Source organism: Pithys albifrons, chromosome 32 (genome assembly GCF_047495875.1).
Source record: "Pithys albifrons albifrons isolate INPA30051 chromosome 32, PitAlb_v1, whole genome shotgun sequence".
Lineage (NCBI taxonomy): Eukaryota > Metazoa > Chordata > Aves > Passeriformes > Thamnophilidae > Pithys > Pithys albifrons.
The window spans coordinates 498,433-521,542 of NC_092489.1; the positions used below are offsets into that span (position 1 = coordinate 498,433).

The 23,110-nt window shown below is 50.8% G+C and overlaps 1 protein-coding gene across 1 annotated transcript in view; it reads right to left on the reverse strand.

Annotated features, from left to right (window-relative positions):
• LOC139684145 (uncharacterized) overlaps positions 1 to 23,110 on the reverse strand; it is a 1,342,464-nt gene that overhangs the window by 139,366 nt on the left and 1,179,988 nt on the right. Inside the window, 1 exon segment of the mRNA XM_071579746.1 lies at positions 14,217 to 14,879. Within this exon segment, the coding sequence (XP_071435847.1) occupies positions 14,217 to 14,879 (663 nt within the window).

The window sequence follows — 23,110 nt, forward strand, 5'->3', positions numbered from 1 at the left end:
GCCCAGCATGGCCCTGTCTGCAGGACAACCCCACTGCCGACGCCGTCCTGCCGGGACTGGATTTGGGGGGATGTCCTTGGCCTTCCCTGTGGGCCAGAGGCAAATGCCCTGAGTGTCCTTGTTCCTTCCTGCCCCAGGCCCTGAGCTGAGCACGGGGAGCACGGAGGACAAATCCCCCCAGCAGAACCTGGTGGCAGAGGCCACTTTGAACAGCTCCACAGAGCAGGAAGTCACCGAGGAGAAAAAGCCACGAAGATCCCGCAGGAGGAGAAGCTCTCAACTGAGCTTTGGGTCCTCTGAGCAGGATAGAGCCACCCAGTGTGGGAAAGATGGCCAGAGCTTCAACCAGAGCTCTGAGCTGGGGGTGCAGCAGCAGCTTCAGAGCAGGGAGAAGCACTACAAGTGCTTGGCATGTGGGAAGGGATTCAGCAAGAGCTCCAACCTGATTCGCCATCAGCACATCCACACTGGGGAACGACCCTACAGGTGTAGGGAATGTGGGAAGGGTTTCAGTCAGAGCTCTACCCTGATCCAGCACCAGATGATCCACAATGGCGAACGTCCCTATGAGTGTTTCCAGTGTGGGCAGAGGTGTCGGACCAGCTCAGAACTCCTCAAGCATCAGCGCACACACACAGGGGAGAGGCCCTTCTGTTGCAGTGACTGTGGGAAGAGATTCAGCCGGAAGTACACCCTCATCCTGCACCGGCATCACCATACAGGGGAGAGACCGTACCAGTGTGGGGACTGTGGGAAGAGCTTCATCCGTAAGTCTGAGCTCATCATTCACCAGATGACCCACACTGGGGAACGGCCGTTTGAATGTTCCGAGTGTGGGAAGAGGTTTCAGAGAACCTCAGATCTCCTCGTGCATCAGCGCACACACACAGGGGAGAGGCCCTTCTGCTGCACTGACTGCGGGAAGAGATTCAACCACAACTCCAACCTCATCACCCACCGGCGTATCCACACTGGTGAGAGGCCTTATGACTGTGATGAGTGTGGGAAGAGCTTCACCCACAGCTCTGCATTGACCAAACACCAACGGACCCACCAGTGAGGGAAGATGCACGAGTGGCCCGGCTATGGGAAAATCTTCATCTGCTGCTCCATCTCTATCACCCACATTCCTTGTGACCCACATTTGGAAGACCCCTGGCTGGTGGTCTCCACATCCTCCTGGTTCTCCATGGGCACTTCAATTAACACAGGGGGAGGAACATCCATGGTGTCATGGGTTTAGTTAGACCCAGATTTAGGCTTTAGTTTTTAGAGCAAGGGCTTGGACAATCAGGTGACTGGAGCTGGGTCAGCCCAGCTGACTCCTACTGGCCAACTCTATTGCATCCCATATTCTGACATCATCTCAGATAGAAGAAGAGAGGGAGGAGGGATTTTCCTTCTTCTTGCCAGATGAGCAAGGAGTTTGTTGGCATTACAGAGCTCCTGGGGGGAGACCAAGATACTGGGGAAGTTGAAATTTATTTCCTGTTTGTTCTTGCTACCTTTTATTCTTAGTGTGTGGTTTGTATTTTATTTGGTTTCTATTTTATTTTCTGTTTAATATAACTTGTTCTGCTGAACTATGTCCTGTGTTTTGGTTTTTGGGGGACAGAAGAGGAGACTTTGCCTCTGAAATGATTACTTGCCATTTTGCCACATCAAAGCCATCACATATGGGGACACAGACTGAAGTGGGAAATTCATTGGGAAGGGGGATTTGCTGACTTTTGACCCTAAAAATGTCCTCTGCTCCATACCCTTAGTTTATCTTGTGGCCTCAAGGAATGCTGAGTGGTGTTTCAGAACTTTTCTATGCCCAATAATTCCATAATTCCAATTCTCTGTGGCTCTGCCTCTCTGTGGGCCATCCAACCCAACCCTATGCACATTCACATGATTCATTTTTTTGGTTTTTTTATTTACTTTGATCCATCTTCATCCCTTAAAATCACCTGAAATTGGGATTAAAATAAAGAAATTAAACAAAGACATCCAAAATTCCACCATTCTCCTGGGAATTGGAGCAGGAAGTTGGGGTTCAAAGGGATATTCAGGAAGATTTCAGGGTTCTGTGGGGATTTGGGAGAGTTTTCCCCAAAACTGGAGGTGTCCAGACCGACTGACATTTCTCCATCATTTTGCAGTCCAATATCTGAGAGGGATTGATCTGTCAGCTCATAACACCTCAATCCCACCCCAAAATGGCTCCATGCCAACTTGAAATGACTCAATTCCATCCCAAAATGGTTTAATGCAACTTGAACCCACTTAGGGGGAGCCAGCAGCAGGAGAAGGGGTGCTACAAACCCAGGGAGGATGGGATAAAATTGAGAGGGCTTGGATGCAAATTGGGAGGGTTGGGATGGGACTTGGAGGGGGATGGGTTGGGGATTGGGAGACAAGAGATGGGGTGTGTGGAAAAAGTGAGGGAGCTTCTGGGGTGCCCTCCTGTCCTGAGGGAGGTACTGTGAGGGAGAGTGGGGGACATGTGACATCAGCATTTGGAGTGGGGCCCCACAGGAATGGACACAGGGAGCTCTTTTTGAGGGGATCCTGCTGCTTCCCACTCGTTCAGGGGGCTTTAAATATCTTTTGAGGGTTTCCCTTCTCTTTTTCATTGGCTGAATTGAACCTCTTTCATCTTGGGGGGATGAGATGACCCTATTGACAGAAAAATCCTGCTGTTTTCAACCAATTTTTAGGGGTTCTAATTAGCTCTTCGGAGACACTTCCTCATGCTGGGGGTCGCAGGGACCCCCTGGCTCCACTGGGGCCTGAGGGGGGTTATAATGCCCAGTTTTGAAGTGTTACAAGTGGCTTGTGGGGGGCCCAAGTTTGATGCACATCCCACCTGCAGGAGGGTGTCTCCCCTTCCTTCAGATCTGCTGGGGTGGGGCTGGGACCCCTCCCCACACAGGGGACACCCACAGTTCTTTCTGGGGGATGAGGTTCTTCATGCACTGGGACCAGCCCAGCTGGTGTCACAGAATCCCAGAATGTGCTGAGTGGGAAGGGACCCCCACGATCATGGAGTCCAACCCTCAGCCCTGCACAGGCCCATCCCCAAGAATCACATCCTGTACCCCAGACCATCATTGAAAGCCTCCTGGAGCTCTGTCAGCCTTGGGGCTGTGCCCACTGCCCTGGGGAGCCTGGTCAGTGCCCACCACCCTCTGGGGGAAGAACCTCTTTGTAAGATCCAACCTAATCCTACCCTGGCACAACTCCAGCCGTTTCCTGGTTGCTGTCCCTGGTCCCCACAGAGCAGAGATCAGTGCCTGCCCCTCCTCTGCCCCTGCCCAGGAAGTTGTACCTGCAATGAGGTGTCCCCACGGTCTCCTCTTGTGCTGCTGAACACACCATGTACCCTCAGCTGCTCCTCACATGCTGCCCCTGCAGGCCCTTGCCCATCTTGGTGTCTTCTTTTGGACACTCTCCAGTGGCTCAATCTCTTCCTTCTGTTGTGGTACCCCAAAGTACCTCAATATTTCCGGTGAGGGAACTGCCAGGGCTGTGTGATGTGGGGCCTGAGGGTGCCCAGGGGACACTGTGACACTGCAGGGCCTGCTGGAACCCAGGGGACATTGTGACACGGCAGGAGCGAGGGGACTTTGTGAGAGTCAGAGAATCAACAGCCCTGCCCAGCATGGTCAGAGGGTCAGTGGCCGCCCCTGGTACCAAAAGATGAGCCCAATTGGGCCTCTGTGTGTCCAGCAGCAAAGGCAGACAGACACACACCCTTTAAGAAGAGGCAGCTGTAGCTACTCCTGAGTGTGCCCAGCAGGGCAGAGAGACGGAGAGGCTGCACAGGACGAGGCAGGTGCAGCTGCTCCCGGTGACGCCAAAAGTGGTGGTTGTAGGAAAGGGAGTTTTGAGGCTGGCAGATGTGAAGTTAAATTTCCTGAACAGCAAACCTTGGAGGTAAGCAAAGGACAGCTGATCTTCTGCCACTGGCAGGCCGGGACCAGAACACCACAGACTGGTTGTGTTTGTATATGTGTATTCCTCTGTCTGCTCTCACCCTCCCAAACCCTCCATACCTGCTGGGTCTGTTTTCCATCTGCAAGGAGGTCGAAAGTCCTGAGCCATCCCCCCATGCCTCCCCCATGTCTCAGAGGTCACCAGTTCCCCTGCCCCTGCCTTGAAAACCAGTCCCTGAGTCCATATATTGTAACATGGGATTTCAATAAATGGCTTTGCTTGGTTTGAGCTTCTCATTGGCCTTGTGGTTCATTCCTGTGGAGACCCAGATCCAGCACGACAAATGGAGCCCAAACGTGGAGCCTCGGGAACAATCCCCAATATTTAGGGGCTTGCCTTGGTAACCCCAACAGGGCAGGAGAGACAGGAATGACATGAAGTCCCTGTCCTGGTGATGGGGAGCAGTTCAGCTTGGGAAAAAGGCATGATTGGTGCCTGTCTGCTGGACAGAAGGTGATTGACTCTGGAAATGGGAAGAATCTATAAGGGGGAAAAAACATGACTGAATTATGGTGAGCAAACAGCTCTGAAATAGAAAGATTCAGTGACCGTGTCAGTGTCTAAGCCAGCTTGTGAAGCCAGAGCTCTGAAATAGCTTGAAGGGACAGGGTGAAGCTAAAAGAGACCAGTACCTCATGAAAATAAAAATTATTTGTTTGTGAAGCCAGTGCCCTGAAACTGTTTGTGGCCAAAACTTTTTGACAGGCCAGAGCCAATCTAGTTACAAGAACTGGAGCCTCCCTCGTTTTTTTGTGATTTGTTTTTGTTTTTTTTTTTTGTTTGGTTGTTTGTTTTTGTTTGTTTGTTTTGTTGGGTTTTTTTAAGATAAATTCCTGGAAGTCTTTTAACAATGCACTGTATGGTGTTGGAGAGAAACCATATGGAGATGAGATCTAAGCTGTCTGTGGAGCAGAGGAACGTGCTCTGGATGATGAGGTGCTGCTTGAACAGAGTGAGCTCCAACTAAAGGACTCTCCTTTCCAACACTCCCTGCTGTGGGCACAGCTGCCCTCTGAATGTGCTGCTGCCAGTGATTGCAGCTGCCCAGCAAAGGATGCAGCAGGAGAAGCAGCTGCACCCCCCGTGCCGCTGTCACAGGCAGCGTTCCTGCCCGGGGCAGAGAAAGGCCCAAAGAGCAGGAGCCCCTGCCCTGCTCTTCCCGGACCCCCCTGCAGCCCTTCCCGCCTGGGGCACTGATGCCAATGGGTGGGATGGCGGCGGAGAGAAGCCGAGCCAGGCAGAGGCAGCGCCGAGCCCGGCGCAGAGCAGAGCAGAGCGGAGGATGCTGCGGGCGGGGCCGCCGCCGCCAGCCCCGGGGCCGGTGCCAGAGCCCGTGCCGGTGCCAGAGCCCGTGCCGGTGCCGGTACCAGATCCGATACCCGGCGGGAGAGCGCCCTGCTGCCCCTGCCCGCTGAGCCCCGGCCCGGCCAGGAGAGCTCCGAGCAGCCGCCAGAGCGCAGAGGCGGAGATGGCTCCCACAGCAGCACGGACAGCCCCCTCAGCGCTGCCGCCCCAGCCCCAGCACCCAGCGCAGCACCGCCAGAAGCTGCAGGAACGGCCCGGCCCAGCCCGGCCCAGCCGACAGGCACAGAAACCCATTGGCAGGAGCGGCCAGAGATGCCGAACTGGGACAGCCACAGATTCTGATCAATAGCAATGCTGTCGGATTAACAACTGGTAAAACCTTATTATGAATATTGATTTAACTCAGAATCAGTTAACTATGTCTTCACCTTTATCACGATGTAACAAAATGTCATAACCCTTTCTAGTAAAAAGAACAATGGAAGCTGTTTCATGCCAAACAAAACTTCTGTGCATTTTCCAAATAGTATTAAAACTGAATATAAGGCCTATTCCTCTTAAGAGAAGGCAAACAATAATGCCTTTAAATAAAAGCTTTCAACAAGCTGCAAACATGTCACCTTTCTGTATCTCAGTTTCTGACATATTTTGTAGCAATCACTCTCTAAGACAGTGTCGTGCTGTAGGTTTATTATTCCTGTTATTAATCAAATATATTCATTGTTTCATTTTATTCTGCAAAGTTATGGCATAGAAACACACAAGTCTGCACTTTTGTAAAGTATCATTATTGTTCTTAAACCAATGATTTTGTATCTGCAAATGGTGTTATACATCTAAGGTGGTCTAATTTTTGATGTACAAATTATCTATTGTGCAAAAGGTGCTGTCTAAATTTCAAATGGCTTTCCCAAGCTCTGATGCTTTAAAAGATTTTTCTAATCATTTGAACACCTACTGCAAATAGTAATAATTGTTATAAAGTTTAAAATCTGTTTAATACCTTTGTTCCTAAGCTTATTAGTGTTTTCCCTGTTAACAATTCCCTTCATGGTATGAATGAGTGTGTTGTTCGTTCCTTTTACTCCTACCTGCATTAACTATCAGTGTTTCAATGAGTTTCTCTATAATTCACTGTACTCTAATGGCTCAAGAAGAAGCCAACACTGGAGTTGTGGTCTTGGGAAGTGGTGAGACTCCTGCAGTGGCAGCTGAGGTGACTTGGCAGGGAAGGGTCACACAAAGCTCTCTCCTCACTCTCTCCCTTCTCGGCCTGTTTTCCTCAAAGCTGCAGCACTTGCAAGTTACATTGGAGTGACATGTAAATAATGGATAAATCAGAATTATAAAATTATCAACAGTTCTCTTATTGCAGCTCATTAATGGAACCTCCACACAATTGGTAAAACACATATTTCAGTTGTCAAGTACAAAAATGACACTATTTTTATAGAATTTGTTAATCTTTAGCATTCAGTACTAGCAATTGTTTTAAGCTTTTGTTTGTCTGAGTAATGATAATCCAACCAAGCAAGCAAATTCAAAGGTAGCCTTACTAACCTTTCTCTAAATTATTGATATCCATGACAGGAACCAATACAATGGAAGTTTTCCAGATGTAATAATTTTTGCTGAGTGTTCAAATAATCATGCCCTGTATTTTTATGGATCCACACCCAGCAAATATCCAATGATACCTCTCTTATTTGCCAGGCAAGAACAAGAAAAAAAGGGGCAGTATTTGCTTGTATGTGTGTGAAAGAATCTTTGAACATTAAACGGAACATGAAGGAGAGATATGTCCACGTTTTAGAAAATTATATTCTTATCAAAGCAGCAACTCAAGAAACAAGGAAAAGTGTGAGGTTAAGACAAGGACAATTTCTCATTTCATAATTATAAGGCACAGCAAGTAAATTCCTAAGGCTGTTTTGAGTGATTGCATGAATGGGGGCTGGCCTGGATGGATGTGTGTGAGTACAGGAATCATGTATGGATGTGACTCCTGAATGCACTTACCCCACTGACAGAGCCACAACTCCCCCATCTATGCACAGGGACCCACAGACAAAAGTACAAAGTTATTCATTTGCAGAAAGTTTTAAATTACAAAGAAGAAAGAAATCTTAAAAAAAATTGAAGCTATTTGTGTGATTAAGATTATTAATTTATAAGTCAATTTTAATAAATTTTTAACCTTAGCTTAAAGAAAGGTTCATAAGAATAAATTCCGAAAGAAAGAGTGCTCATCCTAAATAAATACATAAATACAATAAATACATGATAAAGCTTTGGATGGCTTGTTTCTCATGAAACTCTAGTTGGAAAAGCATTTATTCTGGTATTAATGCGTCTGTTTGTAATTTTGTATTATGCTCTGTATTCCTTTTTTATTGTCTTGTATCCAAGGTAGGATTTATTGTAATTTTGCACAAGTTTCAGTTTCTCAGTTATAAAACAGGAATGAGTCGAAATACAGGAATGGAAGTTTTGGAGATGGCAGATGTGGAGTTAAATTTCCTGAACAGCAACCCTTGGAGATAAGCAAAGGACAGCTGATCTTCTGCCACTGGCAGGCCCAGGCGCCACAACACCACAGGCTAGTTGTGTTTGCATGTGTGTATTCTGTCTGCCCTCACCCTCCAACACCCCCCACCTGCTGGGTCTGTGTTCCATTTGCAAGGAGGTCAAAGCCCTGATCCATCCCCCATGGGGGAGGTTATCAGTAACCCTGCCCCTGCCTCAGTCTCTGCCTCTGAGCTCTGTATATTGTCATGTGAAACTCAATAAATTACCTCCCTTGCCTTGAACTGCAGATTGTCATTGTGGTTTGACTCAGGGGGAGCCTTATTCCTCAGGAAAGCAGGGCACTTGCCCAGCCAGTTTACAGCCCCTGTGCTGCTGCCCAAGAATCCATGCACAGGGAACAAATAGCATTGGGTGGTGTCGTGTCCATGGCTTGCCAAACAGCAACCAATTCAGCCAAGTGGCTGCTGCCTCCTTCCCCCTCAGCCACCAACTGTGTGTGTGGGGCTGCAGTGAGTGCTGCAGCTTTCCAGCATGGTCTGCCATGGGGAATCCCTGCCCTGCCCTCAGGAAACCATGCTGTTTGTTTCTGAGTGTCTGTGAGCTGATTGGAGGGCTTTCCCCACCCACCTATTTGGTAGTTGGGCATGTTGTGGGTCCCTTGGTCAGGCTCTGTGTGTCTTTGACTCACTAACTCTGCTCTTCTGACCCCTGTTCAAACTGAGCCTTCTTTTGGGTAACTTTGTGCAGTGGCTTAAGTGGCACTGCTAAACCAGGTACATGTGATCTCCAGCACCCAATAGAACCTAAAAAGTGCTGCACTCCTTTCTTATCTTCTGGAGTGGGTGAGGTTTGAATACTGGCCAAGGCTTTCTCTGAGACTGTTTGAATACTGTGGGTGCATTTAATTTCCAAATATTTGATTTCTTGGACTGGGCCCTGTATTTCAGTGGGATTCACTGCCCATCCGCAGCACCTTAACAAGGCAAGGATGGCATCCAGTTGTTGTTGCACCTGATGGTGATCAGCTCCCTGTACCAGGATACCATCTGTGCCCTGAAGGATCTGTACCTGGGCAGGTGCAGTGTGTTGTGCTCCAGTGCAGTGTGTGGCTTGGGGACAAAAGACAGGGCTGTGCTTGTAGCCCTGGGGCAGATGGGTGAAGGTGTCCTGGTTCCCACCCCACGGAAATGGGAATGGATCCTGTGCACTGGGTGAAACTGGAATTGTGAGAAATGCATTGGCTGCATCAATAATAACAGTGTCCCCTGTCCCTGGATGTGCCTGGGGTGGGGCACTGATGTTGCAGCTTCAGGAACAGCAGCACTTGTGGGGGGTGTCTGTTTGTTCACTGCCCTGGAATCTCCAGTCACCCACCAGCTGCCACCCGAGTCCTTCACAGCCCAGACAGGGCTGTGAACAGGAGAATGTGCATGACAGACACCACCTGCTTGGAACAAAGCATTGAGAGAGGCTTGAATTTGTGCATGTCCTCCCAGAATCTTATACTGTTTTATGTTTAGAATTTCTGTAGCTGTGGGAATGTTAGGTTTTTGTTGTGTAAGTCCCACAGTGACAGCTCTGGCATGGAGCCACCGCGTGGCACCAAATTCCTGATATCTACCTCTGATTTCTAAGGCAGTACCCCACAATATATCCATGTCTAGGATGTATGTACTGATTCAAGGAACTATTAGAAAACATTTGTAAGGCTTTCAGTCACCAATTTGCATTTCCAATTTAGTAAGTTACCCAATTACTGGTTGATCCCTCAGCCCCCACACCAGGACACTTTTTCTCTGTGTTTTGTCTGCATTGCTGTTTTTCAGTGACCTCCCCCCTGTGACCACAAGCACTCAGACCCCCTGTTTATTCCCACCAGACCACCAGATGGTACGTTGGGTGAAGGGGTGAGGGTCGTCTCTAAACACACAGCATGTTGGTGTGGGTGCTTGGTCTGTTCCCTGTTCAGTTTTTATGTGTCTCTCTGCCTCAGCTTCAGCTTTTTGTTTCATTTCTGATGTAACCAACAGGCACCTGCCCATTCATCAGGTGTGACTGAGCCACTCTTTGGATCATGGATGGGGAATTTGCACAAATTCTTCTCAGTATTTCAACACTCCCATGGGGTCTTTTGCCTCCCACAGTTCAAACTTAATGCCTGTACAAGTTTGTAGTTTATCCCACAGTGCACTCCACAGTTCCTGTTTCCACCCTGGTGGCTCCACTGGAGGAGCCACAGACTGAGGCTTTTTGAAAGAACATCTCTACACTACAAACATAACACAACAACAAACTATTCTACACAGACAAAACTCACAGAATATCACAACACTTCAAGCAAAAATAAAACATCATAAGACACTTCACTCGATATCATCCTGTGACACCACACACACAAAGGACTGAGGGGTTTTTGCTGACTGTGCTATCACAGCACTGACTGCAGAGGGGATCAGGTTACACCTACAGGGTCTACACTATGCAATAAGAAAAAGGTATGGCACTGTCTTCACAGCAGATAAAGGAAAAACACAGATATGAGTTGTGGCCACCCACACACTGGGAACAGCATCTCTTGTTGCAGCTCCGCATCCACTGACCGAGCCCTGTCTATGGTCCCTGGGGAATAATGTCTGTCAGTCCAGCTGTGCCCTGCACTGACTGAGCCCTGGGTTTTATGCCCTGGGAAACAGTGTCTGTCAGTCCAACTGTGCCCTGCCCTGACTGAGCCCTGGGTTTTATGCCCTGGGGAACAATGTCTGTCAGTCCAGCTGTGCCCTGCACTGACTTAACCCTCTTCACCTCTGTGTCAGTTTTTGTGCTCTCAGAAGCTCACCCTCATTGCCAATTTTCTGTTACAGGTTCAGGAGGATTCCCACGCTGTATTTAGGCAGGATGAGGTGCTGTTTTGTTCTGTGACTGGCCTTGATGCCTCTGAGAGTCTGTTCTTCTCTTGCAAAGTGATGGAAAACAAGAACTGATAATGAGGAATTTTGGCCTTGAAGGAGAAGCATCTTGTTTACACTGAGACTGTTTTGCAGCCTGGCTGCTTGTTGACAGCCACTCAAGGATGAGTGAAGGAAAAAAGGGTGAGGAAGATGATGAAAATTCCTGACCGACCAAGAAAGGGAGACCCTCGATAGACACTATGCAGGCTCAGGGGGTCTCCAGTTACATAATGGGGGGAGGGAGTGGTGGCCTCTCTGTGGGCTGTACTGGCCACATACACCCAGACAGATGTCCCAGAGCGAGTGTATCCAAACAGACAGTCCCTGCTCCAGGAGGAGGTGTGTGCTGGCACCGAGGACAGCGGTGTCTCCCACGGGGACGCTGCTGAGTGTGTTGAGCCACCCAAAGCCAAGGATGCAGCAGCTGCTCAGACTGGGGATCCTGAGCACACTGGGAACGGGACAGGAACTGTGTAAGAGGTACAGGAAATGTGTGAGTGATGTGTGAGCGAGTGGGAGATGTCTTGGGTCTTGTGTTTTGTACCCTCTTCTCAGTTTTTCTTCTTTCCTTTGCTATTGCACTTGAATAAATGCTGTTTACTCATATTTTAAATGGTGGCATAGTTTCAGCTCAGAGTCCTTCTGAACCCTCCCTAGAACAAATATCCTGAGAAACATTGAGATCAACCACTAAGAACTATAAAACATCAAGACTCAGCCAAACAATAGTTCAAACAATGATCATTCTGTCCCTGAAAAGAGTCCCACAAATTTCCTCTCTCTGGTCTATCCACTTTGGGGTTCTGGGGGTCTCCCCTGTTCAGGATGGGAGTCTCACTTAGAGATGCCAAAGGTGTTGGGGGGCTTGGGAGTCATTTCTGCCCTGACTCTGCTTCAGGGTGCCATTCCCAGAGATTCCTCCTCTCTGGGTTCTCCAATTTTTTGACTCAGTGGTCACTCCTGTGCGGACTCCCCCTTCCAGGCTGCTGGGGGGCCTCCAGCTCAGCTTTTGCCCCTCTCCCCTCCTCATCTGTAGATCCTGAGATTAGCTCAGTGGGTTAAAACTTGGTTGGAATAATGCCAAGGTCATAAGTTCAATCCCCTGTGTGGGCCATTGACTTAAGAGTTGGACTCGATCCTTGTGGGTCCCTTCCAACTCAGAATAGTCTGTCTGTCTGGGAAGTCTGTCTGTGAAGTCACCGGGCACCTGGTGTCCATCAAAAGCTACAAAACACTGAGATTCTGGCAAAAAACCTTCACAAATATCAAAACTAAAAAACATCAAGTTTAAGCCAAAACCCACTTCAAAATATGAAGATTAAGCGAAAAAAATCTCTCTGAGGAATTTCCCTTTTCTGGTCTTTCCATTTCAGTGTTCTGCTTTCAACCCTGTCTGGGCGGCCAGAGGACTCACCTGTATTGGGATTGGTGGGTACTATTTCTCTCTCAGCCTCAGGTGTAAATTGGGGCACAGGGTGCGCCACTTGGGGATGGGTCTGTGCAGGGCTGGACTCCATGATCCTTGGGGGTCCCTTCCCAATCAGCACATTCTGGGATTCTGTGACACCAGCTGGGCTGGTCCCAGTGCATGAGGAGCCTCATTCCCCAGAAAGAACTGTGGGTGCCCCAGTGTGGGGAGGGGTCCCAGCCCCACCCCAGCAGGTCTGCAGGTGGGATGTGCATCAAACTTGGGCCTTCCACAAGCCTCTTGTAACACCTCAAAACTGCACATTAACAGCCCCCCAGCCCTCAGTGGAGCCAGGGTTCCCTGCAACCCCCAGAATGAGGAAGGGACTCCCAAGAGCCATTTAGACTCCCTAAAAATTGGTTGAAAACAGCAGGATTTTTCTCTCAATAGGGTCATCTCATCCCCCCAAAATGCAAGAGGTTCAACTCAGTCCATAAAAAAGAGGAGGGAAACCCTCAAAAGATATTTAAAGTCCCCTGAAGAGGTGGGAAGCAGCAGGATCCCCTCAAAAAGAGCTCCATGTGTCCCTTCCTGTGGTGCCCCACTCAAAGTTCTAATGTCACATGTCCCCTACACTCCCTCACAGTACCCCCCTCAGGACAGGAGGGCACCCCAAAAGCTCCCTCAGTTTTTCCACACACCCCATCTCTTGTCTCCCAATCCCCAACCCATCCCCCTCCAAGTCCCATCCCAACCCTCCCAGTTTCCATCCAAGCCCTCCCAATTTTATCCCATCCTCCCTGGGTTTGTAGCACCCCTTCTCCTGCTGCTGACTCTCCCTAAGTGGGTTCAAGTTGCATTAAACCACTTTGGGATGGGATTGAGTCATTTCAAGTTGGCATGGAGCCATTTTGGGGTGGGATTGAGGTGTTAGAAGCTGACAGATCAATCCCTCTCAGATATTGTACTACAAAATTATGGAGAAATGTCAGTTGGTCTGGAGACCTCCAATTTTGGGGAAAACTCTCCCAAATCCACACAGAACCCTGAAGTCTTCCTGAATATCCCTTTGAATCCCAAATTCATGCCCCAATTCCCAGGAGAATGGTGGAAATTTAGATGTCTTTGTTCAATTGCTTTATTGTAATCCCAATTTCAAGTGATTTTAAGGGATGAAGATGGATCGAATAAAATTAAAAAAAACAATAAAAAAATGAATCATGTCAGTGTGCGTGGGGTTGGGTTGGGGGGACCACAGAGAGGCAGAGGCAGAGAGAATTGGAACTATGGAATTACTGAGTTTAGAAAAGTTCTGAAACATCATTCAGGATTCCTCGTGGCCACAAGATAAACTAAGGGTATGGGACAGGGGAGATTTTTAGGGTCAAAAGTCAGCAACTCCCCCTTCCCAATGAATTTCCCACTTCAGTCTGTGTCCCCATATGTGATGGCTTTGACATGGCAAAATGCCAAGTAATCATTTCAGAGGAAAAGTCTCCTCTTCTGTCCCCCAAAAACTAAAACACAGGACATAGTTCAGCCGAACAAGGTATATTTAAAAGAAAATAAAATAGAAACCAAATCAAATACAAGCTACACACTAAGAATAAAAGGTAGCAAGAGCAAACAGGAAATAAATTTCAACTTCCCCAGTATCTTGGTCTCCCCCCAGGAACTCTGCAATGCCAAGAAACTCCTTGTTCATCTGGCAAGAAGAAGGAAAATCCCTCCTCCCTCTCTTCTTCTATCTGAGATGATGTCAGAATATGGGATGCAATAGAGTTAGCCAGTAGGAGTCAGCTGCGCTGACTCAGCTCAAGTCAACTGATTGTCCAAGGCCTTGCTCTGAAAACTACAGCCTAAATCTGGGCCTAACTAAACCCATGACACCATGGATGTTCCTCCCCCTGTGTTAATTCAAGTGCCAACAGAGAACCAGGAGGATGTGGAGACCATCACCCAGGGGTCTTCCAAATGTGGGTCACAAGGAATGTGGGTGATAGAGATGGAGCAGCAGATGAAGCTTTTCCCAGTCGGGGCACTCGTGGGGCTTCCCTCACTGGTGGGTCCGTTGGTGTCTGGTCAAGTTCCAGCTCCGGGTGAAGCTCTTCCCACACTCGTCACACTCATAAGGCCTCTCCCCGGTGTGGATACGCCGGTGCCTGATGAGGTGGGAGTTGCTGTTGAACCTCTTCCCGCAGTCGTTACAGCAGAAGGGCCTCTCCCCGGTGTGTGTGCGCTGATGCTTGAGGAGATCTGAGCTGGTCTGAAACCTCTTCCCACACTCGGAACACTCAAACGGCCTTTCTCCAGTGTGGGTCATCTGGTGGATGATGAGTTCAGCGTTACGGATGAAGCTCTTCCCACAGTCCCCACATTTGTGAGGCCTCTCCCCGGTGTGAGTGAAAATGTGGTAGATGAGGTGGGAGTTCTTTTTGAATCTCTTCCCGCACTCGGTGCAGCAGAAGGGCCTCTCCCCCGTGTGTGTGCGCTGATGCTCGAGGAGATGGGAGCTGGTCCGACACCTCTTCCCACACTGGGAACACTCATAGGGACGTTCCCCAGTGTGGATCATCTGGTGGCGAATGAGGTGGGAGCTCTGACTGAAGCCCTTCCCACATTCCCTACACGTGTAGGGCCATTCCCCAGTGTGGATGTGCTGGTGGCGAATCAGGCTGGAGCTCCGGTTGAATCCCTTCCCACATCCCAAGCCCTTGCAGTGCTTCTCCCTGCTCTGAAGCTCCTGTTGCACCCCTAGCTCAGAGCTCTGCTTGAAGCCTTTCCCACGCTGGGTGGCTCTATCCTGCTCAGAGGACCCAAAACTCGGTTGAGAGCTTCTCCTCCTGAGGGATCTCCGTGGCTTTTTCTCCTCTGTGACTTCCTGCTCTGTGGAGCTTTTCAAAATGGCCTCTGCCACCAGGTTCTGCTGGGGGGATTTGTCCTCCGTGCTCCCCATGCTCAGCTCAGGGCCTGGGGCAGGAAGGAACAAGGACACTCAGGGCATTTGCCTCCGGCCCACAGGGAAGGCCAAGGACATCCCCCCAAACCCGGCCTCGGCAGGATGGCGTCGGCAGCGGGGTTGTCCTGCAGCCGGGGCCATGCTGGGCTGGAAGATGCAGCACAAGGCAGGGGGAAAGGGACACTGACTTCCTCCTCACCTGCCTGGGGGTCCCGGGGAATCTTCCTCTTCCTTGCAGCCTCCTCCTCCATCTGGTCAAGCTTTGGAAAGAAGAAATCCTGGTTTTTGAGGGGAGAAATAAGTTGTGACCACAATGGGATGGGGGTTCCTCCTGCCCCAATCCATCTCTAGAAATCACTGGGCTCCTCGTGGCCTAAAAATCCTATAAAACTCCAAGATCCAGCCCAAAAAACCCTCCCAGGAGTTCTTTGTCTTTGGCCTATCTACTTTGGAGTTTTGGGTGTCCCTCCTGTTCTGGCTGCTGGGGGTCTACTGTGTATTGTGGGTCCTGCCCCTCCAGGGTCCCCACCCTCTCAAGGCTGCCGGGGATCCAGGACCCCCCTACCTGCCCATTCCTGCTTTTCCAGCCCCCAAACCCCCAATTTCTTTGACACCAGGATCCCTCTGACCCCTCTTTCCCACCCATCCCACGTCTCCCAGACTCCACACTCCCTTTTCCTTTAACCTGACCCCCCCTGGACTCCTCTTTCTGCATATATAGACCTCCTGCACCCCCCAATAATCTTTCCCCATCTCCAGTCCTTCTTCTTCTTCACTTTGGGCCCCTCCTGTTCCCACATTTCCAGTGAGTGGGAAGCCCATGAACCCCCTTATCCTGCACCAATATCCACCTTCACCCCCTTTTCTTGGCATCCCACCTTTTCCAGTCCCCACAGCCCTCTTTTTCTTGACTCTGGGACCCCCACTCCTGCATTTCCCAGACCACAGACTCTCCCCTTTATGGGACACTGGGAATTCATTTGAACCCCTTTTTCCGGCTATTCTGGGTGTCCTTACCCCATGACTCCCTTTCTGTGACATCAGGGACCCCTGGAACCCCTTTCCTGAGCACAGAGGCCCTCTGGACTCGCATCCCACCCCTCCAATCCCCTACACCCCTTTCCTTGGCCTTGGTACTCCGTGAAAATCACCTCCCCCAGCACTGTGTCCCCCCTGCACCCACAAGATTCAGAACAAAACACCAAGACTCAGCCAAAAAACGCTCTGCCAGTAGTTCCCCCTCTCTGGTCTTTCCACTTTGGCGTTTGGAGGGGCTCCCCTGTTTGGGCTGCTGGGGGTCCCACGTGTACTGGGATATCCCCTCCCCAACTTCCAATGAAGGGCCTGACCCAGAAACACCAACACCCCCAAGGGGGGGTCCCCACATCCCCCCGCCCTTTACGGGGCTCTGCCAGGCACCGACACTGGGACCCCCAAAAACACTTCCCAAGGACCCCAATAGCCCCCGAGTGGCATTCTCAGCTCAGCTTTGGGGTCCCTCAAGCCCCAACATTTCTCCAGAACACAAACCAACCCCCCAGAGCCCCCCCAGGCTATTTGGGGCTCGGCTCGGGGGTCCCGCAGCACTTTATCGGGGCCCTTTGCCGTCTCTGTGTGCAGCTCCGGCCCCGCCCCACGGCAGCCCCAGCGCGGGCTCCAAGGAGCGGCACATCCTGGTGCCCTTGGGGGCTTTGTCTGGGCCCATCCCGGCTCTCGTGTTCCATGGCACAGCCCTTATGGCCCTTGGTGGGGCAGCAGGGGCACTGTGGAGTTTGGCGGGCCCCTTCTCTTTCCTAACCTATTCTTCCTCTGACTTGAAACCTCCTCGTGTGCACTCAGAGCACCAGAAGAGGAAAAGGAGGAGTGTGGCTGTCCCCTGCAGTTCTCCAGGTGATGTTCCTGGGTCGGGGCCTGCTGCCCCCATCAGCAGGTGAGGCCCAGCGGGGCAGACACAGCAGTTTTGAGAGGCGTTGTGGGCACTGGATTTTCACAGAACAGGTCTGCCCGTCCACCGGCGCTGCCAGGTCTGTCCGTGGAGGGGCAGAGAAGGGAGGGAGGCCTGCGGGTTGAAGAGAAGGTCCACCAGAGACAGCAGGTCTACCTGGTGGACTATGAGAGAACAGGTCTACCCGTCGGGCATAGAACTACCTGGCTGGCTGAGGGAGAACAGGTGTACTCGTCGGACAAGAGGAGAACAGGTCTACCCGTCGAGCTGTATTCGCTGGGCTCAAAGAGAACAGGTCTACCCCCCCCCCACCCTAATACACGTGGGTCCCTCGGCATCCCAGACACGGGAGGACCCTGAACCCCACAGTGAAAAGACCAGAGGAAGGAAACTTCTGGGAGGGGTTTTCTTTTGGTTAATCTCCATATTTTGAAATGAGTTTAGGATGAATCTTGATGTTTTGGAAGTTTGATGTTGATGAGGGTTTTTTGGCCTGAATCTCAGTAGTTTGGAGCTTATTATGGACACCAGATGCCTGGTGACCTCTGGAGATGGGGAGCAGAGACGGGTGATAGTGGAGCTGGGGGATAGTGGAGCTTCTCCTCTGACTCTCTGCTTGGGGTGGTGATTCCAAAGACCCCCCTCTCTCCAGGTTGCTGAGGGTGCCCCCTCTCTGGAACCCCTGTTTTGGGGTCCCAGGGGGTTCCTGAGCACCCACAGCAGAGGGTCAGGGGCAAAAGTACCCCTGAGACTCTCAGTAGTCCTGAGTAGGACCCTGAAGAGAGGGGAATACCAGAAGCCCAAATGTGGTCAGATCACAGAGTCAGACCCCTGAAATTCCCAGGATCTCCAGATGCCTGGAAAAGGAAGAACCCCAGACAGGGGACCCCAAAACACAAGGCACCCCCAACAGCCTGGAAAGGGGGGACCCCTAGAGCCCCAAAGTGGAGAGACCACAGAGAAGAAATTTTTGGGAGGGTTTTTGGGAGGTGAATCTTGGTGGTTGGAATTGCTTTCATCTTAATTTCATATTTTAGAGGGGGTTTTAGCCAAATTTTGATGGTTTGGGGTTTTAGGAGATTTGTGCCAGGCACCTCCATGTGCGGGAATGGGAGGATCCCAGGAGTTTCCACCATCCAGGGATGCTCCTCAAGCAAAGCCCCCTTTGGGGCTTGTTCCCCACACTGTGGCCACTCCTCACTCACTCACACCGTTCCCTTTTCCAAGAGCATCATCCCCAAATGGCCCCTTTCAGCTTCTAGAAAAAAAACCAATCGATAAATCCCATTTTCCTGCTTCTTAGGCCTGACCATGTGTCTCACTCAGCTTCAGTTCTCCCTCTTTCAGTTGTCATTTTGAGATCCCAGTTTTGGAGACCTGGCATGGTTTGGAGGGTCTGGGAGGCTTTTTAGGGGCCCTGGGGTGGTTTTTGCAGAGTCTGTGGACAGTCTGGGGGTTCTGGTAGGGAGTTCAGGGGAATCCTGGCGTGGTTCAGGGATGTCTGGAAGTAGGCTGGGGGTCCTGGATTGGTTTGGAGAGACTGGGAGAGAATTTGGGAGTAGGTGGAGGGGGCTCGATGTGGTTTGGGGGTCCTGGCGTTGTCTGGGGGGGGGGGTGGGGGGTGTCTGGGTAGGAGTCTGGGGGGAGGTTGAGGATATTTAGGGAGGGCTACGTGTCCTAGAAGGGGGTTTGGTGGGTCCTGCCATGGTTTGGGGGTCTGGGAGAGGGTTTAGGGCAGTCCTGGGGTTAGTTCAGGGAGTGCTGGGCAGTTTCGACTGTGTGGGAGTGTCTTGGAATTCTGAGAAAGGGATTTAAGGTAGTTCGGTGGTTCCTGGGTATTTTAGACGGTCTGAGAAAGGATTGGTGGTCTGGGAGGGGGTTTGGGGGATCTCTGGGGTGTTTGAAGGACCGAGGGTGTTTCAGAAGCTCGGAGAGTCCAGAAGGGAATTTTGGGCATCTTGCGGGGCTCCAGAGACGTTTGGGGGTCCCGGATGGGGGGGCTGGGGCTTTCAAGAGTATTTTCGGGGGGGATTTGGGGCGTTCTGAGGCGCATTCCGGGGTGGGGGAGGGGCTTACCCGACTTCTTCACCTTCACGGCCAAAACTGCCCCGGGGGGGTGCCGGGGGTCTGTGAGGGGCGGGCGGGTCGGCAGGGGCCCCCAAAACCCGCCCAGAGTCCTCCAAATGCCCCTCAAATACTCCCAAATTTTTTCCGAAATCACCCCAAACTCGCCGCCATTGCTCACCTCTCCCGGCAGCGCCTTCGAGTCCCGCCCTCCGCCTGCGCCGTCTCTGACTGGTTGCCTGGCGTGCCCTTCTCCGCTCGCAGCCAATCAGCGTTCAGGAATGCAGCGGGCGGTTACGGCGCATGGAGCCCCGCGCCATTTTAAGCCTGTTCCGTACTACAACTCCCGTCATGCACCGCGGCCCGTTCTGGCCAATCACAGGCGGGACTACAACTCCTGTGTACCCCACGCACAACCGGGTCGATCCCAGCCGGTTTGCGGCCCCCCAAGTGCCGTCCGGACCTCAAACTTCCCCAGAAGTGCCCCCAGAACCCCCAAGTGCTCCCCCTAAACCCACTCAGGACCTTCAAACCTCCTCCCCGGACCCCTCAGTGCCCCCCAAGTTTATCCAGGACTCACAAGTATCCCCTGACAGACTCTTCAAACCCCACATTCCATCCTCGGACTCCCAAGTACCCCCCAAGTGTCTCCTCAGACCCCCAAGTTCCCCGCCAGTGCTTGTAAATGCCCCCCCCCCAGACCTCCATGACACCCCCAAGTTCCCCTAACTGACCCTCAGACCCCAATTCTACCCCAACCCCCCCCAACTCCCCCCAGCCCCCCCTTCCCATGGGGCCCTTTCCCAGGATTTGGGGCTCCAAAGGGGGCACTTAGGGGGCCGGGGGGGATTTGGGGGCACTTGGGGGGCTGCTGAGTTGGGGATGGTATTGGGGTGGGAATAAGAGAATTGTGGTGGAATTAGGGAATTTTGGATGGAATGAAGGGAATTTTGAGTGTAATTGAAAGATTTTATTGCAGAATTAAGGGGGTTTGAGGTGAAATAAGGGGAGGTTGGGTGGAATTAAAGGAATTTCAGATGAAATTCAATATTCTTTTTATGAAATTAAAGGATTTTTGTGGAATCTTATGGAATTGTGATCAAATATTAAAGATTCTAAGAGTCATTAAGGTATTTTTGGTATAAATAATATTTGGAGTAGAATTAGGGATACTTGGGGTAGAAGTAGGGAAATTTTACACGGAATTAAGAGGATTTGAATCAAAAATAAAAAGATTTGGGAATTTTAGCTGGAATTGATAGAATTTTCAGTGAAATAATTGTGATTGAGGAGATTTTAGATAGAATTAAGTGAAGTCGGGGAAATATTAATGGGGATCTTCAGTAAAATTAAGAGGATTTAGGTTGAAATTGTGAATTTGGGAAAAAATGAGAGGAATTTAATGTGGAATTAAAGGAATTTGAGATGGAATTCAGGGGATTTGGGGAAAAAACAGTGGGAATTATATGGGTTCATATGGATTTGAGGTGGAATTAAGGTAAATTTGAATAGAATCACTATTGTATGAGGTGAAAATCAGGGGATGATTCAGTGGAAGTAAAGAATTTTGGGTGGAATAAGGGGACTTTGGGAGGAATCTTTGGGGTTGAGAGTGAAATTGGGGGGATTTAAGACTAAATTCTGGGGACTCTAGGAGTCATTGACAAACTTTAGATTGGAATTAAGGAATTTGGAGAGGAATTAGGGGGCTTCATGCCACCAGAAGAAATGTTGGGATGGAGCAGATGGGATTTTTTGGATTGTAAAGTTAACAAAGACATTTTCCAAATTAATTCCTACATTTATCTGTGTCGTGATGGATGTTCCTCCCCCTGCACTCACCAAGTGCCCACAGGGAACCAGGAGGATGTGGAGACCTCCAGCCTGGTGTGTTCCCAACGTGGGTCACTGGGAATGTGGGTCACCAGGTTGTTCCAAATGTTCCAGGTCCAGGAGGATTCCCTGCGCAAAATAAAAGACACTAAAACGCAGCTGAGGTAGCAAAGCAAATTTCTTGGTGAGCAAAGCCAATGGATCGTGTTCCTTGGCACACAAACGGCACATCCCCAGCCCTGCAATCTCCCCAAGCCAATGGATCGTGTTCCTTGGCACACAAACAGCACATCCCCAGCCCTGCAATCTTCCCAAGCCAATGGATCCTGTTCCTTGGCACACAAACAGCACATCCCCAGCCCTGCAATCTCCCCAGGCCAATGGATCCTGTTCCTTGGCACACAAACAGCACATCCCCAGCCCTGCAATCTCCCCAGGCCAATGGATCCTGTTCCTTGGCACACAAACAGCACATCCCCAGCCCTGCAATCTCCCCAAGCCAATGGATCCTGTTCCTTGGCACACACACAGCACATCCCCAGCCCTGCAATCTCCCCAGCCCGCGGGGCAGGAGCAGCAGGTGCACCGGCACTGGCGGCAGGGCAGGCAGGCAGTGCCCCTTCAGGCCAGGCCCTGCACCAAACCAGGCCCAGCTGGGCCTCCTCACCCCCAGCCCAGCCCACCCCTCCTGGCTCCTCTCTCTGCAGGGCAGCTTTGCCAGCTGCAGCACCAGCCCCTGCGTGCCCATCGCACCAACCCAGGCTGCAGCAGCTCAAGGGGCTGACTCCGGGACAACAACGGCTCTGCCTGTCATTCTTCCTGGGGCACAGCCCAAGCTCTCAGCAGTTCCAGCTCACACTGATGGCTCTTTCTCCAGGCCTCAGTTCTCCACAGGCAAACTCTGCACTGTTTTCTCACACCACATCGACGAGCACAACCACGGACCAAACATGACAGGCCCAGACACGACTCTGGTCCCTGACACAAAACCTCCTCAGAATAAAAAACTTCCTCTGCTTGTGGGGATTGGGAGGATAAGGCTTAGCCACAGTCTGTTCTATTTGCATTCATTGCAGTTTGTCACATGATTATGGAGCACAAACACAGGCTGGGTGGAGAATGGATTGAGAGCAGCCCCAAAGAGGACAAGGACTTGGGGCTGGTGATGGATGAGAAGCTCAGGCAGCCCTGCTGTGATGGGCAGGGAAGCCACTGGCAAGAGCTCAGTGCTCCCTGAGCATCCCAGCACGGGCAGTGTCTCCTCTGGGCTAGCGAGGGGCTGGGAGAGGGGTCTGGGACAGGGTCAGAGCCCAGAGGGACCCCCCAGCAGAGATCAGATGGTGTAAATCCAGTGTGCTGGTTGGACCTGCTGGCAGCTGCCTGTCTCTCACTGAGAACTCACTGAGCTCTCCCTCATTCAATCTCCTTTCAGAATGGGATTTAGGGAACAGATCTGAAGCCTCCCTGCAGGGTCCTCTTTACTCCTTCAGCCCCTGACGCTGCAGGTGTGACAACGATGGGCTGAGCAGCATTTTCAGGCTCCCATGAAACCACAAGCAGATACATCTAAAATAGGCAGTGCACAAAGACATTTCTGGAACAGATCTGATTTTTGTTACTTAAAAGTTATGCTCCATAAATTCCATTTCTCATTTTTCCACCTGAATTTTATCAGTAAATTTGCAATTGTCTCTTTCAATCAGTGCCACCCACAGTGCATTTGTGACAGGGAACTCAGTGTTTAGTCTCAGGTGTAGCCATCAGCAGACATTGGAATGCCCACCAGCCCCCGAGCACTAAGGCAAGGAGAGTTAGGGCCATCCAGGCCTCATTTGCAGCACTCAAACACAACCCTGTTACTGGTGATCTTGAAATAGAATAAAATTCCAGAGGCCACCCCAGAAAATGCCTCTGTAGTGTCAAATAAAATTAAGATATTCACCCTCCCCTCCTGCATGGACCTCTGGCCAACAGTTCCTGCCCACTCCTGTGCTGGTTGCTCCTGAGTCACCTTGCTGTCAGGTCCTAAACAGATCTTTTCAAGGGTTCCTTGTTTAGAAACTGCACCCTGACACCTTTGTTTTCCCCAGAGCTGTGTGAGAAAGGGCAGTGCTGGTGCCAGTCAGGGCAGGGCT